The following is a 21,385-nucleotide window of genomic DNA, read 5'->3' on the forward strand; positions in this document are numbered from 1 at the left end:
GCAGATTTTCGAATGTATGATAAAGGTTTTGGAGAGTGGATTGAATTGATAAGTTGTCACGTTTACCGGTTCGGAAAGAGAATAGAACTGATAAGTTTTGTATGTTACAGGTTACGGAGAGTGAATGGAACCGCTATAACAAACTATATTACTGGGTGGTCACAAACCCATCCGGAGTCCTGTACAACGGTCAGAAACCAGTGGTCAGTACATTTATTAACACTGGCAATGGTCAGTATCAACTGAGTCTTATCAAAATCTTTGGTAAAAGTAGAAGAAAAATGTCAATAATGAAGAGGATATGGAAATCCCAAATCCTTGATATCTACATATGATAAACTCTATTGATCTTAGATGGTATATCATATATTATTGTATATATAATATATCTGATGTCGTATATGCTATATAATATATCAAATATAACATTTAAGATATGTAATATTTCAAAACAGATATGTAACATCATATTATGAATTTTAAAATCGACATCGCTCATTGGATAAGTTGTGTTGCCATAATTAAATACAGCGGATGGTGAAAGTATAAATAAACCCGGAACTCCTTGAATTTGCATAACGGCAATCTCCTCCTAATTAGATTGTAATCCGTTAATTTGGTGTATACTTCGTAAGTCAATAAAATTGTGGACATGAAATATCATCGTCTGTCTATGTGTAACTTATCAATTGATTTGGACTTAAATTAGGGCATTTATAATAATTTAACATGTTCGACATTGAGCAGATATCTTTTGACAGAACATGGTATATTTAGCGACAAGTTCTATGCTTCCGAGTTTCATCAAATCTAAGATATTTTTTAATATCTTAAACCACTAATATTTACTTGAATTTTTCGCGTTAGCTATCAATTAACCCGAGACAAGTCATAAAAGTTAATCCATTAATCGTGACCACAAAATGAAAATTTAATCTGCTATTGTAACTATACAAAATACGTAAGAAATATTTGAGTCAACAAATTTTGTTCTTGTTTTTCAGCTCTCACAGCGTGGCCCATATGTATATCGTGAATACCGACACAAGACGGCCATTTTGTTTTCCAAGTCACGTGTTAGTTTCAGCAATAACATCAGTCAGATTTTTGACGTCACTGCTACAAAGTCTCAGTGCGCCGACTGTTCGGAGACTGATACGGTACGTACTCCAGATTTAACGCTACCATGTTATTCAGTTAATATGCATGTCGCATATTTTGGCGTATTAGCTCATTTAAAAGCACCCATAATGACGTCAAATTGAAACAATGGACGTGCCGTCATGACAGTGAGACGTCACAATGACATAAAAACATGACAACATTAAATACTTGATGATAGCCAGATAAAATCCGTTTTCAAAGTAAAGGGGAACATAAAATAGACCAAAGAATCATTCGTTACCCAACAATCTTTCTGTCTCACCTACAAACTGTTTTCTTTGCAATTTTGTTTCTCCTGTCTTTCAATGATCTTAGCTATTTTGAGGACATAAACCAAGACAAAAGCAAAAAAACACATATTTAAGACCTTGATATGATATAAACTGCATCTGGCGACTTTGGGGTCGAAACACCTCCGTACTTTTGCTCGCATTGAGTCTGCAGCATTACTAGTTAGTGGACAAAACAAAACATGTCACGTTAGATGTTTGTCTTACTGCATTGTTGTTTATTTAACATTAGTAACAAATCAGGACGTTAGCGAAATAAGCGAGCACGAACCGATTAGAAATACATTCAAATACTCGTGTAGTCATTCTAGGAAATGCCCCCGCAGAGAGATTCTCGAGCACGTATATTGACTGGTCTAATCACTTTGCACGATGTATGGTGTTTGTGTTGTTTTGCTGTGAAAAGTGGCTGTTATGCAATACCATTATTCTGCCGTGGTTTGCGTCTTACGAAATTCCTTGATCTCTTGATGCCACGAGATACAAAGACGAAGACGGTTTAATTCTGGTTAGCTTGACGTAACCGTGATATTATTCCAGCAGTTCGTATGTTCTACTTTAATTCTAATTCAAATTTTCAAAAGGTGTATTTCAGTATTAAAAATACTAAAATTAGGACAAAAATGGATATCGAAGAACTTTTTTTTAAGATAAGAGAATAAAATCTTTGCCCTTTTAGATTATGCAGTTGTTAACTCATACACACGATGCTGTTTATCGGTGATGTAATCAGCTGTTCCTGAGTTGACATAAGATTTACGGGTAACTGGGATACTGACGCCCTTTACACCATTAATCAATAGACGTTAAACGGTTTGTCTCTGTTACAGATTACAGTTCTCAACACAAGGCATCTTCAGCTTGTCGACAGGGTAAATGGCATGGAAAATTATATTTATAGCCAAATACCGGAAGTACTCAACAACACGTTGTGGGCATCAACATCAAAGCAAATTGGATTTAATGCAGACGTTTTAAAATTGTTTGGATGCCTTAGTAGCACGTGCGTGAGTGCTTTATCTGGAAATGTCACCAGTTTTGATAAGTTGCGCAATATCTCCATTGGGGAGTGGATACAAGTGAACGATTCTGAGTATAAAGCTGCCATATTGAACAAAAGATCAGGGACCGGTATACTTGAAACAGAGGTGAACGCTTTATACCAAACTGTTTTAAATTCCAGTCTTCTCGGAGTGTCTGATGCACAACTTACAAATCTACAACTACAAAACATATGCGACAGTTATGTTTTAGATACTATTTGTAATTCTGCAACAGGAAGTAGTTCTAATAAATTTACTAGCGATGAAACATTCTTCGCATCTTGTGGGTTATTGCCGCTTATGCGAATTAAAAACATAACAAATACACCATGTTTAGTTCGAATATCAGAACTGTTTTTAACTTTCATGTGCAAAAATGCCAATCCCACATGTAATTTTGAAAACGATATTTTGGAATCGTTTTACTATTCCTTCCGAGACTTTGTACTACAGACCCTGGCGGGTGTTGTGTATGAGGCTCTTTTCGTTAGCGGAGTTCATGGGATGCTTGAAACCCGACCCCAGCGAGACATCGCCCTTGGGTACCGGACTGCGGACGGGATGGACATGTCGGGACTGCTACCCCGCACCATCGGAAATATCAACCCACAGTCCTACGACATGTCCACGTGTCAAGGGGATACAGCCAATGGCAACATGGATGTCAAAGGTAAGCTATTTACAGCAACACTGGTGTGTTTATTTCAGTTTTCACATGTCAGGTAATCAATCACAACTACATTGTTCGCATGAATCTGACTCGAGTCTTTCTGTTTTCTTAATAATCAGGGAGTTGTCTCAGTTTTCAAATCACATATTTTAAATAGAAACTTGGATTTTCAAGTGTAACATAATCTTAACTGAGACACGATAGAGTGCAGTCTTTCTAAAACATCCTTTAAATGTTGAATAAGGTATGACACTTGAGCTAGATCTAACGCATAGCAATTAGTGGCATATACATAATGTATTGTTGAAACGTTAGGACCAAAAGCCAATCATACCTGTTGAAGTTACTATGATGAGCAAAGAATGGTGCCAAATAGAAGGCCAGCGGAAATGATGACAAAATGATAAAGACTGAACTTAAGGTTTTAAGGAAAATATGCAAATTATATAAATGACACAATCATATTACACATCATCTACATAATCGGCCTAATGGGGTAACAAGAAATGGGCCATAACAGAGAAATAGCCATCGACCACGTCAATATCAGCTTGTAGTACAAAACGATAATGTCCCTTACGTTCTTATAGTAGAGCGAAAATACATCAGCTTAACTATCCATGTAACTGTACAGACAACGAAACGGACTGAATGTTTCCGGAGTTCTTTTGAATAATCTGAAAATGACAATTGAAGATCAAAAAATACTTATCAGGCATATCTAGATATCACACCTCTGCCTAGTGTCCCCTTATCTCATTGGCTAACGCGTGTCACGTGTTGACGTAATAAATCTCGCACAATGTCCGTATAATTATGGGAATATTGACGTATATTGATTGTGTTAATCATCAAATACCCTGCAAATGTTGCTCTCTAACCTTCCATTTTCCGTTCTACCCTCATTTCAATGTCGTTATCCTTTTAGTGTCTAGATTACTGTTGGCATACCTACCATGTGCCCATTTTCTAACATATGAGTTACCTGCCCTTGTTGTGTTATCACGTCATTCCCTTCAGCTGTCTTTGGAACGATAATGCTCATATCAAATCCTGTCATTTTAACAAATATAATTCATACATGCATGTGATGAAGGTATATATCACTAGCGGGATAAACATTATATCTATAACCTCTCATTATAATACATAAAGAATACAATATGTGTTGTGACTTTGTAACACCATTTGGTCGTGTGATCACCATAGTGGCGTGACCGATCGGATTGTACCAATACTTGTTTGAATATATTCTAAAAACAACAGGGACCTGAGCTTTTGTTTTGACCTTAACTGAGGTTTTTCGAGTAATATTATGCAATTGATGCCCTCAATATGGGATGACATGACGACTTGACCACCTGAGAGTCGTTATGTCACACCTGAGGGTGGACCAATTTTCCCATATCCCTTCTTTTTCAAATCACAAATTACGGCTTTGTACATGATGGACGATGATAAGAACTCGTGTCCGTCACATATTTCTTTAGCCCGTTCTTTAGGCTGTGCATAGACAATATCTCGGTGAACACCAGCACAAAATGCACCCAACCGACGGACTAAAGTTCAATTATCAAAGTTCTCAAATACTTAATCACGGCCTGTTGACTGCAGAAAGTTTTTAGAATGACTCCACTGACCCGTTAATTATTCTTTTCGTATTCTTCGAATCCATTTCCTGCACCTTAAGCATTCCTTCCTCAGACGGCAGACGTTACCTACCAGAAGCAGCCATCTTTGTTGATAGAAACGCTTACCGGAAACTCTCTAGGAATATCGTATGCTAGTACGTTACTTCTAGAGACTATCGGGAGAGGCTCACGAGAGGGTGACAGAAGAGGCTCACGAGAGGGCGTCATGACGAGGGCAATATAACGATTTCGGGGCGACATAACGAAAGTAGTAGTAATGCAGCACTACTGTGGATGACATAACGATTGTTTTTAGTCACGTGATATCGTATTGACTAATCAGAAACAAGAACACATGGATGATGTATAATACTACACATTTAGGGGTTATGAACAATTTTCGGTAAAAAGTGCCTCCCGCAAATCTCTCGATGACAAAAATTGACCACACCGAAACTCCCTCGAATAAAAAACCCCCACATTTCTAGTTGATCTACGAGAAAAAGGATGGGTACTGTTTTAAAGATGGATACCTTCTCTTTTATTTAACCACGCATACAGCATTTATTCACCTTCCGCGTTCCCCTCGACATCACACACAATTTCGATCTTTCGAAGATTTTCCTAGAAATACAGCAACTTTTTCGATATGCATGAGGTTAACGTCATGCTCTAGCGAACACGCAACAATGCTGTTGGCTAGTGTATTGTTGTGAATTTAAATATGGATTTCCCGAAACAGCGTGGCTGGAGGTGTTTGCTATAGCTCGACGTCATCCTTATGCGATACGAAGGTCAATGGTTGTCTTTGTGTTGTTACTCCCTCTATCTCACATTGTGGACGAGACGTTAATTGGACATGACCTTGATTCATATGGCGGGCGTTGTTTACTTCCAGAATACCTGGATATTATCCTTAATATCTATCCTTGATACTTTCAAGGTAATGATATATCAGATATTTACTTGGGGAATAATTTTCGTAGTTTCACAGAGGGACCCATCTTCTCGTGCGTACATGAATTCGTGGGTTTTATGGCAAACTTGTAATTACTTTGTGGAACTATGCTTTGGTGGATGGAGAGCACTCACAAATTCAACGTAATTAAAAAACCCGCGATAGTTATTGATTTCACAGTATTTCTAATTACAATTTTGTGTACATTCCAGTAGTCAATTTTACGTGTTGTCACTTTCCACGGCAATAACATACCAGACTGCCAAGCTTATGGTGTTTTCATGTCACATTTGCTCAAGAGCCAATCCTAAGGATTCGTTTTTATATCTGGATAGATGCGTTCTCTTGACGTAGCTAATAATTTCTACCGAACATGCTCCAATCTACTGTAAAATATTGCGGTTGTCATTAGGACATGACTTTTTGGGGATCCTTGGGGTTCTATGTACAAGTCATCTTCATCACAAGTTAAAATGTTGGTTATCGACATTCTGTCATGGATAAGATGGGAGAAGTCAATAAGAGTGTCACATGGGATACAGAAAACGCTTACCCTTCCGGAGCATACGGTCTCCATTTTAGGGGGTTACCTTCGATTTCCTATTGTTTTGATGTCGATGATCCTATTGTTGTCTTTTTTGTATTGATTTTTAGAACTGTTTACCTGGACATACATGATTGATATACTAGAAAATTGAAATGTTAACTGCTGTTGTCTATTCACTCTTCCTTCCTTGGATAGGATGACCAAGAAGACCAAGCCGTGTGGATATTTCTAAGCTAATTGTATAAAGGAAAACTTTAAATAAAGTTCCTGATTTGTATTTGCGCGTTGACTCTGGGACACACCTATAACTTTAGACTCATATTGATAATGTTTCGTGATTGACTGTAATTACTTTAGAGGTTAATATATCTACAAGCTGTCATGAAAAGAGCCTTAACACAACTATTCGACATGAACAAGGTACATCAATCACGAAAAAACAGTCAAGCATGACTTTGCTTCCGTATATCGTATTAAGCACATATCTAACGATTTATTATTTTCTGTATATATATATCAAACCTCTTTTTTAAAATGATCTTGACGGGTTGGTTGTTGACTGAATGAATCCACGCGAGTCGTAAAACTTAGTTACACATGTGATGTATAGATTGTTTTTAACCTGTCAGTTTTAAACCTCATAGATGAGTGTGTTAAGAGAGCATTGATGGCGATCGTGAGACGCTTGTACGGTGGAGATTGAATGACGATAGTAATGTCGATCGATGGTGGATCGGTGTTAAGCAGTACACTGTAGACGACAAACACGGATCTATACGTACAGTATATCGACTGATGATGGACTCCCTGATCACAGAGATCACCGTTTTATTAATTGATAACAGGATACAACCTTTACATCCTGATCTATACTATCTGACGTTGACCAATACCAGTAACGAAGTAGGTCAACTAGACGAATACTTAGATAATATATTGATTTATCTTTTTATTTATTTATATAAAAGTTGCTCGCTTTTTGGAACGATTGAAAAACTATGTTCTATTCATAATGTTCAAATAAAGTACAATAATATTTTATCTTACTGATCAATGGTTTCATCGACTCATGATTTCATCCGTTTATTAACCATTTTATGATTTTTCCGAATTCAAACGTTTCATCATCTCCATGGTTTCTTACGCTTCTGCTTTTACCCCGATTCAGTGGTTTCAAAGGTGTTGCTCTCATAATGATTTTGTCTTCATTCTGCGTCTTTAGTTTTTTCCTTTCTGTGGTCGCTTGTGTATTTCATCCCTATTCTATACTTTCTTCCCCTTTATGTATTTATCTCACTCTGTGGTTAAGCACCAATTACATGTGTTCAGGTCTTTTGTAAAATTTCCCTCTTCTCTAGTTTTCTTCTCATTGCGCTCAAGTTTAAAGTTTCATCCTCTCTATGGCTTTATCATTTTTATCGGTTTGTCTATAAGTAATATTGATTTTTTAGTTTCATTCTATATCGATTTCAACTGTTAATAGTTTAATACCCTCTAATGTTCTGTTCTTCACATTGGATTTCCACCCACACCTAAGTCTCCACCCGTCTTTGATCTTGTCGCTATGGTATGTTTTTCACAATCCCTTTTTTTCCAAATCAATTATTTTGTCCTCTCGTCCTCTAAATGGTTTGTTCGTCAATGGTTAATTTTGTGCTACCCATGATTTTGTCCCCTCAATGGTTTGTTTTTACTGCCCATGGTGTCGTCCCCTCTATTTATTTTGTCCTCTCTTTAGTTTTTATGACCGCTTCACGTTAACTTGTCTGGGTTTTCCGTATTCATTGACTTGATCGACCGTATAATAATTAGTAATTAACGACGTTCAATAAGCCGAGTTGTCCCTTTACCTCTATAAAACGGTAATATATCACCCTCTTAACACTCTCATCCACCAGTTTCCAATAAACTTGATATGGATTGTTTTTGTTTTACAACCATTTTGTACTATAATGTACATGCTGGTCGCTATCCCCACGTGACCTATGCGTTGCTACGATGTAAAACCCAAATCAAACAAAACATATCGGGTGTACTGAGCACGATCAAGTAGGACTGTCTCGCCAAAAATTCCTCCACTGTAAAGAATACGTTTCCGTTGTCAACCTTGACTACGTCTTAAATGATCAATAGGAGATAAAAAAAAAATCGTATACATATAGGGAAGCAGATGCAATCAAACTTGTTATACCTGATACATTCCTGCACTGGGAAAGAGTAACCCAGAAACGAAACAAAAATACATAAAACCATAACCTCATAACAGACATGCAGGTAAAATGTATGTAAATGTCATAGAAAGTTCATATAATATTCAGACCAGTTTCAGGGAAAGTTTGTGTAAAAGTTTAGGTAAAGTTCCTTTAAAAACTTTGTTAGATACCTAATATTTTTACAAAATATTCAGGCAAAGTTCAATGAAAGGTTAGATAAACGTCATGCAAAAATCAGCTATTCTTCCTTTAACGTTGAATTAAAGCCCATGATGATACACGTTTAAAGTAGACTATTCGATATATCAGGTTTACAGAAACAACCACTCGCGGAGCATGCAACATCTCACTTATCTCTTAAAACGCGTATATAAGTTATATACGTTGAACATCAAAACCTACATCATCTCTTAATGGCTTATGAACCATTCATGGAAGTTACATACGAGCTGTTATAAGTTATCTTACCGCTAATTACTGTCCTAGAGATACAAGGTAAATGTCAAATTCGACCTCAACACATATTTAGTATAATTTTAGTATATGTATTGCATACTGAACAGAACAAGTGGGTATGTCTATCAACAAAAAGAAAAATGGCAATACAGACATAATCAGCTTACAGGTGGAGCATCCAATATTACTCAAAGAAAATAGTAATTGTTGCCATTGCTGTTGTTGGTGTCAGCTGTATTATTGTAGAAGGTGTAGATTGTGATGGTGTTTTCTGTTTTTGTTGATGGTGAAGTTGTTGGTGGTTGTGCTGTTGTTGTGGGTGTTGATGGTGTTAGTGTTTATGGTAGTGTAATTGTTGCTGTTTGTGTTGGTGGTAGTATATCTGTTTGCGGTATTATTGTAGAAGGTGTAGATGGTGATGGTGTTTTCTGTTTTTGTTGGTGGAAGTGGTGAAGTTGGTGGTGGTCGTGTTGTTGTTGTGGGTGGTAATGGTGTTGGTGTTTACAGTGTTGTTGTTGTTGTTTGCGGTGATGGTAGAGTAAGTGTTTGCGGTATTATTGTTTGAGTTGTTGTTGGTAATGATGTTTTTTTGCGGGTGGTAATGACTGTGTAAGTGATGATGGTTGTTGCTGTTGATAGTAGTGCTTTGTTGTTGTTGATGATGGTGTTTTTATTACTGGTACTGATGATGCAGAGATCCACCAATTTGTGTGCATATCTAAGTTAACGTCTGTCAAAGTTTGAAAATATGGTAACCAAAACATACCTGACATACCTGTGAATGTAGCCTGTATACAGGAAAATTGTTATAAAGAGAAGTTATGGTCTGATTCAAGTGGATTGTAAATTGTGTTAACAAGTGATCAGTTCTCATAGAGTACCCATGCCTAGGAAAAAGGGAAACCTTCCAAAAGGAAATTCAGGGGAAGCAGTCTGAAGGATATTCAGTCTACCAAAAGGAGAAAAAAGTAAGTGAAACTGCTAGTGACTCAGAATCCGAACTTGAGTTCACTGAATGTGCAGACACTGTTATAAACTTTCCAAATATGGCTGCCATTGATTCCACACAAAAACACACACATGTAGACTCTATTATCTCTGCATTACAAAATCCAAAGGTTCTGGAAAGTATTGCCAATGCTGTATATTCAAAAGTAAACCAGAAAAATGGAACTATGCAAAATGAACTAAAAATCAGGGATCAAAGGATAAATGAACTTGAAAACAAGATGGATGACCTTGAAATGTACAGCAGGAGAAATGGTATAAGAGTACACGGCATACCTGAAATAGAGGGTGAAAACACTGATAAGATTATTCTGGACATCGCAAGGGAAACTGGTGCCAAGGTTCCAGAGTTTGGAGTCACCGTGTGGGACGCAAACAAGAGGGGAAACCAAGGCAAATTATTGCAAAGTTTATCTCGCACAACTTGAAAGTTGAAATTCTACGGAATAAAAAACACCTGAAAACCATTGACACAACCAAATAGCCCCTAGATGTAAAAAAATATATATTTATCAATGAGGACCTATCCAAAACCAGAGCTAGCTGGGCCAAGAAAGCCAGGAAAATGAAATTTGACGGCAAGTGTACCGATACATGGACAAGAGATGGAGTTATCTTCGTTAAATCTCGCGAAAATGTAGTCTTCCGCATCAACACACTTAACGACCTGAGAGAAGTGTCCTGTGAACTTTATGGTGAACCTTTTCTGTAACTCATATTTGTCTGAGTTATGTTTTCAAACTGTGACAGAACTATGGATATCTAAACACATGTAACCAATATCAGCTCAACTACTTTCGCCTTCTATTGAACTGACATTATGACAAGTGTGAAAAACTCATTTACATCAAACATGACCTGCAAGTTAAAAATGCAGTTTAATGCAATTTGTAAAAATAAAATGTATGTTGATGTTTCTTTACAGAAAAACTTTATCCATACGTATCATGTAATGTAATTAAGATATAACACATGCTATGAAAGGTAAACTGTATCTAAATATATCATATATCCTGTAATGTTATTAAAATATAACACAACATACTATGTAAGGTAAACTGTATCATATGGCATGACAAGAAATGTATCTTAATTACTTATAACCATTCAAGGTTAACCATGTCTTAAATGAACTATGACCAACAAGCAAGGTAAAAATCGTATCTAAATGTCCATTTCTGACATTGACTTTCGATCAACCCAAATGTGGCAATAATATAGCAGCTAGTGAAAATTCCAACAATTCAAGAAAATACTACACAATGATTATAGTGTTACAGACTGTTAAAACTCTAGTTGAATATCTTTCATATTGATGGTTAACTTATTGTTTATATTCTACCTACATATATGTCATTGAGTTTGTCATCCCAGATGATGTATTCACCGACAGATTGCAGATGATTGGTCATTAGTATACAAACCTCTTCAGACAGCAGGTTTTAGACTAGTTTCACTTCTACAGGAAGTTTACACAGGAAGTTCATAACTCACCCATCTGAATCATTTGGAAGTTTTACGCCTTGCTTATATTTTAGTGTAAGCGACAAGCTCTTTAAAGAGTAAGAACATAGGTTTTTGTCTGCAGACACATGGAAGTGTACTATAAACCAAGTTATGTATGTCAGTTTCTCACTTAATTATTCCAAATATATGTTACAGTTAAGGTAATCTTACATTCTTACTTGCATTTAAAATGTATGTGCATTATATACATTGTAATGATATCAGTATATGCAAGTAATATATTCCTCTTTATGATTCATACCGTTACAGTGTTGAAACTCTTCTTGATTTAAATTCTATCTATGTTTACAGTTCAGATAATCTTTTATACATATATATATGTAATAGCAGTTGGAAAAAAGTATATATATAATTTGCCATTACATCAACATAATTTATCAACTCAGCATATTTCTCTGACCATGATTAGAAGTTCTTGTAGACTATAGAATACCATAATTCCTAAAAAACTTATTAACCAGTATTGTATATTCCTTAGCATACAATTATTTTCCGCAAATTGATGTTAATTATCTGTTTGTGTATTGTACACACAAGAAACTATGAATTCTTACGTTCTTTGTACATAACCTGTTTCTTTATTTTTGTTTATATTATGCTTTTCCTTTATGAATTAACTACAATGTTGACTGTTGTTTCTCTTTTCACCCTGTACCATATCAATGTATATAAGCCACCATTTTACTGTCTTATTATTGTGCTACTTAATTTAGATAATGGGTAATTCCTTATTGCAACATAGAGTGGCTATTGGCATGTTTTACCTGGTTTGTCACACAAACGAACATTCATCTTTCATACATACAAACCGTTTACACTGGCTTCTCAAAAATCTTAAAAATATGATATTCCAAGCTCACAGACTTGTCCCTAAACTTGGTATTCTGATTCACAAAATTAATTTATATAGCATTATTTTATCACTTTTATTAATCATTGCAGGAGATGTTGAATTAAACCCTGGCCCTGAACCGTAAAGTTCTTCTGATGCTTCTATTGCCCTGAAAACTCTGGATATTTTACATCTTAATATTCGTAGTATTAGAAACAAAATAGATTATTTGTACGCATTAGTTTCCGATTATGATATTTTGTGTTTTACAGAAACACACCTGGATGCAACTGTTACCAATAACTATCTACCTTTAAGTGATCATAGTCAAATCTATAGACCTGACAGGAATGCCTTTGGGGGAGGTGTAATGATATGTATATCTGATTCAATTAGGGCCCAACGACGTACAGATCTTGAACATCATAACCTGGAAGCAATTTGGGTGCAAATTGATACACCAACTCTTAATATATTACTGTGCAATATATATCGTCCACCAAATGCACCCACCAGTTTTTGGGCTAACTTTGAATGGACAATTGAAAAATCACTTGAAATCAGCGATAATATCATAATTGTAGGTGATCTCAATTGTGACCTCACCGCTGCAACATTATCAAATCCTCTTGTAACCATATGTGAATCATTCAGCTTGTTAAATCTAATTACAGATCCAACTAGAGTCACTCAAGCAACACCTACCCTTATTGATCCCATCTTGGTTAGTTCTGCCTTTTCTACATGTGAAAGTGGGGTTATCAGTGTTGATCAACATCTTAGTGACCACAGTGCCACTTATACATTTATTCCTGTACATTTTAGATGCAAAACCTACATCTTTTCACCGTACCATTTGGTTATATAAAAATGCAGATTTTGCTGAATTAAACAATAAAATAACTGATGTAGATTTGGATTATATAATTAACACTCCAGAAAATATAGATAAATCTTGTTCCATATTTACACAAACTTTAATGAAACTTATAGAACAATGTATACCTCACAAACAAATTACTATTCATCCAAGAGACAAACCTTGGTTAGATTCAGCATTAAGAAGTCAAATTCGTCTCAGAGACAAATTAAGACAAAAAGCCCAATCTACTCATACCTCCAGATTTTATAATATGTACAAAGCAGCACGGAACAAGGTGTGTAATATGAAAAACACATGCTATTTCAAACTATTATAATAATATAGAGTGTAAAATTACTGATGCATCTATCAACAAGCAGAAACTTTACTGGAAAATGTTTAAACAGCTTATATCACACAAGTCATCATCATCAGAAATTCCTCCATTACAATCCACAAATACTGATGGCAGCTCATCAATCTCATACTCGAACTCTGATAAGGTTAATGCTCTAAAAAAAATGTATCAATATCAACAATAGAAGAACCTAATACTGTCCTTAATCCGTTTCCACAACAAACTTTCTCTCTTACAGATATTCATATAGATCAGGATGAGGTTGAAGACGTTTTAAAAACTCTTGATATAAATAAAGCTGTTGGTCCAGACTCAATTAATAATAGGATGCTAAAAAAAATACAGCTTCCTCTGTCTGTAAACCTTTGTAAATCCTCTTTAACAGATCTCTTTCAGAAAACTCCTTCCCTAGTATGTGGAAATTAGCAAATGTTGTACCTTTATTTAAGAAAGATAATCCCAGTATGGTTTCAAACTATAGACCAATATCTCTGCTAAGTTGTATCAGTAAGGTGTTGGAACGTTTAGTTTTTAAGAATATTTATAACTTCACACCAATAATTTATTTTACAAATATCAATTAGGGTTCTTACCAGGCCACTCCACCGTATTCCAACTTTTGGAAATCTACCATAGTATTGTCTCTGCTCTGGACAACCAACAAGACTGTTGTATAGTCTTTTGTGATCTATCGAAAGCTTTTGATAGGGTATGGCATAGGGGATTGTTGTACAAATTAGAAAAATATGGTGTAACAGGTAATATTTTGAATTGGTTAAAAAGCTACTTATTAGATAGAAAACAAAGAGTTGTTTATAGATCCTGTCAATCAAACTCACTTAACCTATCAGCAGGAGTGCCCCAAGGGTCATTACTGGGTCCTATCTTATTTCTTATATATGTAAATGATATTGCTGAAAATATGATAAGTATAAGCAGATTATTCGCTGATGACACATCCTTGGTTAAATAATCTGCAACCACCGGATAGATGGAAACTTGTATAAATCATGATATATCTATTTTGGAAAATTGGTCAAAGAAATGGTTAATGAAATTCAATGCAGAAAAAACAAAGATGATCTTTATTTCAAAAAGACGAAATACTACATTACCTGATATTGTATTTCATAAACATCTAGGTCTTAATTTCTCCAGTGATGGCAAATGGTCATACCATATTGACTGTATTGCCAAGTCAGCATACAAAAAACTAGTATTACTCAAAAAACTTAAATATTCGGGTTCTAGATATTCTTTATCTGTTCTTTATAAAACATATATTCGTCCCTTATTGGAGTACGCATCGGTAGTCTGGGATGGATGTTCTCAACAAGACTCTGAAAAACTTGAAAGAGTTCAGTTACTTGCAGCTCGAGTAGTTACCGGCCTACCTGTATATGCATCAAGAGAATCGCTTTACTTTGAGACGGGATAGGAACTCTTATCCGAACGTCGTAAACATATTAAGCTATCAACCCTTTTCAAAATAAAAAAACGATATGACACCAAATTATCTGGTGGAAATCCTTCCTAGTCTCCGTCCTGAAACATCAACATATGCTACTCGTAACCAAGACGTTTTTACTATCCCACGATGTAGGACAGAACTTTTTAGAAAATCATGCATACCATCATCTGTAACACAATGGAATTCCCTCAATTCCTGTATAAAGTCAACCCATTCTCTTGTTGCATTTAAAAACTGTTTCAAACATGATGTTGTTTCTATTCCAAAATTTTCTTTATGTTTATGTGGAGAAGTAGAAAATGTACATCACTATTTCTATACATGTCCAAATTACTCAACTGTAAGAAATCACCTGGTAAGAAATCTTAGGAACTTAAATTTTCCAGAGATCCACACAGACAAACACACTTCTCTGGGGTAATCATGATCTCACTTTTGAACAAAACAGTAAAACCTTTAACTATGTATGTAAGTACATTAAGGATACAAACCGCTTCTAGTGAGTAGTCTTAATTACAACAATTACATCATGTTCGAAGAATTGAATTTTCTTTATCTGTGTGAAAACCTCGTTTAATTCTCTATGAGTAGGTCGGGGTACAGAGAAACAGTCGTCAACAACCTATTTTAATAATTCAACTTAAATTTAAAAAAATAAAATAAAAAATGAAATGTACATGTTAAGACAGCTATGATGTACGTAAACTGTATTTAAGTTAGGAGAGGGCTTAATTAAGTTGTAAGAACTTGTGCCCAGTCCTTTTTGTCATTTTCAAGGCAATACAAATATGTTTAAACCAAGGTGAAGTTTATGTTGTTGTTCAATATAGACATTAAAGAATCTTTATAACTTATAAATATATAATCTGAAACTAATAAGTGTCTGATCTGTAATTTATTATTATCATTTTTTTTTTACTAATAATTGTTATCTTACTTGTAACTAAATTGCATCTTATCTGTAATTTATAAGTAGCTTATCTGTAATTAATTAGTATCTATTATGTAACTGCTAGTAATTAATATCTAATATGTATTTAATTAGTGTCATTTCTGTATATACTAGTAATCAGTATCTAATCTGTAAAAATAAATGTAAGAAACACATTTGATTGCAAAATTTGGTAATAGTTCCATCATGCAAAAATATATTTACGCAGCACCATACAGCTGTTCCATCCTCCTATGGCTCATCGTCGATGCTAGGGACCAAAAAGGAGGAAATTCAAGTTGGTCTATACTACATTTGAAATGGTTCATTAGACTTTGAGACTTCGTGAGAACGAAACAACAAATTGATTCTGACATTTTTTCTTACCTCACTTTACTCAGATTGCATCTATAGTTTTATTTATTAGAGTCAAATGTAATCAGATTTGTAAAAAAAATATATAAACGATAATCTAGTTCATTTCTGACTCTGACTATGACCATGATAACGCAAACTTTAATTATTTCACAGTATTTCGAGACACCATCCTGGATTCTCTGTGCGCTGTAAGTGTGGACCCAGCATGTGACAGCACAACAGGACATAGTTTATTTTCTACACCGGCTTCATCTTATAGCGCATGCGTAAAGCCGAATCCAAACTCAGATGTTTCGATGTTTGAGGAAAATATACACGACACACTGTCTTTCGTAAACCCGGTGGAGATCGACATGTTCGGTATCCGGGTTCATCGTTTCCATCTGGACACAAGTAAGATTTTTCTAGTCATAAATCTATATTTGTCTCTTCCTTTTCAAATCATAATTTAACTCGACGTTCTATTTATAGCTGCAGTAAAATTGTCATACCTTATCTTCAGCAGGTAGGGCGTAAGAATTGTACCTGCTGCCCCCAATTGCATGATCGGAAGAGGCGACTAAATTTGGGACCTTATCTCTTCTCTCCTTTCTAAATAACTTTCTTCTTCCTAATGTCTCCCTTGACAATGCCTCACTTTCGGCCATTTGTTGAGCGTTCGCCCCTGTGAGGAAGGTTTTGGGTTCTGTCCCCTGGCCGAGACCTACCAAAGTCTTTAAAAATGGTAGTTTCTCCTCCTGCTTAACGCTCAGCAAATTAAGAGTGGGACGTCTGGTTTGCCCGTTGTCAGTATAATGTGACCGGGTGGGGCGTCCTGCTGGGTGTCTTCGGCAGTATGTCTCAGTGAGGTAGCACTATAAAGTCGGCATCAGTTCCGCGCTATCACAAGGAGACAAACACGAACATATCGCAGCCTCCCAAAATACACACACATACACTACACGCATGCATCTTGCACACAGGGGAGGCCGTCCTTAAATGACCTTAGCTGTTAATAGGACGTTAAACAAAATCAAACAAACAAACAAACAAGCTCCAATAGACACTTCTGTAGAAAATAGAGAAACAATGCTAATATAACGCAATTTTGAACTGAAATTAACCATTTGACATATATGATAGAATGCATGTAGCACATGATGTACTTACGTTTGAACGGAAATATGTTACATACCATCACCTTACATGTTTTTATATTAAAAAACAAAATAGGCACGGATATTTGCAGATTATTTACAGATGTCATATTCTATTCTATGGCCGACAGATTTTAGTAGAGCAAGACACTAACAAATTCTTCAGGGTGAGTTATCGGCAGTAAATGGATGTACATCCGAACTATATCTTGGTTTATTATTAAGAGTGACATAATATAAATACTGTCTGCCTTTTACAGATAAGTACAACACGTCCATTATGTACCCGTGCCTGATACATAACGCCACATCATTACTGCAGTTCCCTGCAATCATCAGTGAACCCAATGCTGGTCCATGCTCTGCTGAATCGCTGAGTTCTTTAGACTCATTTGTAAGTAGTGTAGTTTGTGTGTCACAGCATCTGCTAAAAGAAAATATATTCCAATCGTTATTTGGGTCTCAAATACGATGACACATACTCCTATACATTTTATACTGTTTTGAAACTGTTTGCATTTTACACCTCGCGTTGCAAATCTTCCACTAATTGGGTTTCATCGCATAGTCGTTTTATGGACGAGAACGCAAATATTTTCGATAACAATCAATATTTACTTTTTAAAACAACTGCAGCAGGTCTGTATATTCGTACTCGAAAAAGAGAAACATCAAACCAGTGTTATGATATGTATTGCTTCGACTATCTCTATCATACATTTCGTGGTACGAAATTTTGGTGTGGTCTGGAGCAGAACCCATGTTATGTCCAAAATATCGTAATGTGTCGTATCGAAACCGCTGTTTCGTGAAGATAGTAGCCACTTTGCGGAATAATTTATCTTCTGCTATAAGAAGAATGACAATCTTGGCCAAATTCAAGAAGAATGTTAAAACTAGCCTGTTTACGTTTGCATTTTATTCTATTTTATACGCTATTTATTTACCTTTTATAGGTTGACGTTGAACCCTTCACTGGAAAAGTGTGGCGGAAAGTCACCAGGCTTCAGACAAACGCGCTGTTGCAGGCCAATGACGTCAACGCTCGTGGCGTGCTTCCATACAATGTGTCTGTGAACGATGATCCTTTCCCTATCTACTGGAGGGAAACAGTGATACACCTTACGGAAGCCGCCAGTAACCACCACCACGAAAAAGTAATACTTTATAATGATAGTTTCCTTAATCAAAGATCATGCTTGTAGTTTACCACATAATATGTGAACGGTAGTTATGATACATTGCTCTGCCATAAAAGTGAAAGCTATTATCCAAATCTGATGTTAAGTTATGAAAGCTATCAGTTTTTATTAAGAAGTTAATCCTTTGAAATATAGGGACTTTCACGGGTTTAAGGGTGAGTTTATTGTAAAGGAGTTTTCAATTGCTTGTTATGTCACGCCTAACACTTATTATTCTCACAAAGACTTTTAGCCTTAATAACCGCTGTCACTTTTTAACAAGTATGTAGTCGATTGAAAAAAGAAGAATGTACTCGGGTCAATTCTTCATTATATTTAATACTGATTTGTCGGTTTACATACACAAATCTGATCACGTCTTTCTGTATGCATGTAGATAACATTAATCCATATTTGTTGCTAGGTCACCAAACTAATGGACGCTTCCTGTGGTGGATTAGTCAGCCTCAGCATCATATCTTTGATCGTTGTCATCATCAGTGTTTTTATTATCATTAGACCCCATCGGATGCTAAGACGGGTGGCTCCAGTCCCGGAAGTAGCGGAAGACGACGTCTCACATATAACTAACAACAACAACAACAACAACTGATGGCTTAATATTGTTTGTATTTGAAACACAATGGTTGCTGTATCACTATTATAACGGTATTTTTCTTGGTTCAAATTTGTGGCATTATTCTGGAAATACACATTTAATTTTATGCAAGTCCGGTTTATGCAAGTCTGATTTTCTTGCTTTCCGGTCACTATTCCGAGGATGTTGAGGAAACGTAAATTGCAATCCTGAATATTAATTACAAGTCTAGTTGTCTCAGTGTCATACTCCGGTCGGCAGTTTTGGAGATGTGTTCCGATTCTCTCATTTAAAAAAATGATTTATTATGAAATATAGTCACATTGGATCACAATCTTTTTCATTTTGATGTACATTGTCTAGGGCATTACATGCAGTTTCTGCTTCTTATTTGTGCTGTTTAAATATATTGTATAAAATAAAGTATTTTTAATTTGATCATGTCAAAATTAGCAGGTGAAAATCATCCATAACATATTTTTATATCGGTTTAAGTGTTGTGTGCGTTCTCTATTTTCGTACAAATTTTATGAGCCCCCGTCTGTGATATTTCATTGTGATTGTATACATCAAATTTTTCTTTGATCGTTTAAATAGAATTACAATAAAACTAAAACCATAGCCATGTGTTTTTTCGTTAGAAATTTTAAGTCAAATATACTTTACACGGTACATATACCCAACCAAAACCTCTGAAGTGGCTGATTAGAAGTTACCTTAACCGTCATGTTGTTTTTGAATAAGTTTATCATTTATTTTACTTAAAAGTAGCATGTTTTAAGTTTTGACGAATTTTAAAGCTTGTTTGTAATTATAAGATTATGCAAAGGGAATCTAATGATGTATCTATTATATATATGTTACATTCCAGAGTTAGCTCACGCGAAACAGTGCAGACTTAACATCGTCTTCTTTTGTTTTTAATTGGAAGGATTGGTGTGATAGTGTTTACTGTTTTGTTTGATTATTTAATCCAAGAGTTGTTATGGTAGCTGACTTTTTTTATAAGAATGTGTTTGAATAACTTTCTGTTGAACGACTAGTTCACAAGAGGTAAAGTAAAAGTAAAGGTTTTTCGTTGTGACACTGAGCTAAGGATCTTTGTCCAACTGCCCTGTGGTATTTCCTATACACAGTAACCTCCCCTTACCGTCGTTTAGATATACATTTTTCTTCCACTGACCAGGTAGGTAACCCAATTGGTTAGAGCGATAGTACATTAATCTGAATAATTGTTCGAACCCTGGTCTAACCACGCTTAATTTTAAAACTCAGTTTATTACATTTTCTTTATTTAATCTTCATTATTTTTCAAAGGTATTCTCGCAAGGTATGGGTTTCTTTTCGGAAATGATTTGTCAGAGTTATAGTGAGGCCAAGAAAAACACTTTTCAATTATTTATTTCAGCTTTGGCAGTTGTACGGGGATCCTTTAACAGAAGAACTCTTTAAGGTCATCTTTCCATGCTATTACATATCTACAATTTCAATAAATGACGTTTTAAACTCCTGTTTTGAATTATTTTTATGAAAATGGAAAATCTTCAAGAGGAAAATCGTTCTATCAGTAAAAGTATTTAACATCAGAATATAACCAAATACAAAACTTAATTGATATTCTATATTTTAAAGTGTTTTTGTTTTAAACAAAATGCGTGTGTATCAAAACCCAAGAGATCAAGATCCTTGCGGTGTTTGCAGTTTCATTTAGGAAGAATACGAACTTACTTCAAAATGAACCGGACCGAGATTCAAAGTGACTGTATATATAAACTGTTAGCCTCTGAGCGTTATTTATGCAGTGATCAGTGATGTTTGTTAGGAGATGTACATATTCTTACCTGCTGAAACAAATATGCATTGTGTACAAATTATAAATGCTCTGTGATATCTTAATATCAAGATACCGATAAAAACCTGTGTTATTATATAACAGCCTTATTTAAATAGCTTTCACTACAATTGCACTGAAACGAATGTTAGTGAAAAAACTGACGACTTACTCATATTTGTTTTCTAGATATATGCGCTTTCTAATGCTCACAATAAGAACATATATTGTAAAAGACAAGCGGAATCCAAAACAGATATTTGTTAGCATACCTAAACTTTTTGTTAAATGTCTTACATC

General features: G+C 35.3%; 1 protein-coding gene across 1 annotated transcript in view; it reads left to right on the forward strand.

The window, feature by feature from the left end:
* The window catches only part of LOC110467095, a 28,058-nt gene extending 7,314 nt beyond the window's left edge, over positions 1 to 20,744 (forward strand). Inside the window, exons 3-9 of the mRNA XM_021524010.1 lie at positions 111 to 203; positions 1,005 to 1,160; positions 2,285 to 3,167; positions 16,493 to 16,732; positions 17,736 to 17,869; positions 18,432 to 18,632; positions 19,081 to 20,744. Coding sequence (XP_021379685.1) covers positions 111 to 203; positions 1,005 to 1,160; positions 2,285 to 3,167; positions 16,493 to 16,732; positions 17,736 to 17,869; positions 18,432 to 18,632; positions 19,081 to 19,269 — 1,896 coding nt within the window. The 3' untranslated portion in view covers positions 19,270 to 20,744. The remainder of the gene's footprint in view (positions 1 to 110; positions 204 to 1,004; positions 1,161 to 2,284; positions 3,168 to 16,492; positions 16,733 to 17,735; positions 17,870 to 18,431; positions 18,633 to 19,080) is intronic.
* Positions 20,745 to 21,385: the final 641 nt, after the last annotated feature.

Source organism: Mizuhopecten yessoensis, unplaced genomic scaffold (genome assembly GCF_002113885.1).
Source record: "Mizuhopecten yessoensis strain PY_sf001 unplaced genomic scaffold, ASM211388v2 scaffold11159, whole genome shotgun sequence".
Lineage (NCBI taxonomy): Eukaryota > Metazoa > Mollusca > Bivalvia > Pectinida > Pectinidae > Mizuhopecten > Mizuhopecten yessoensis.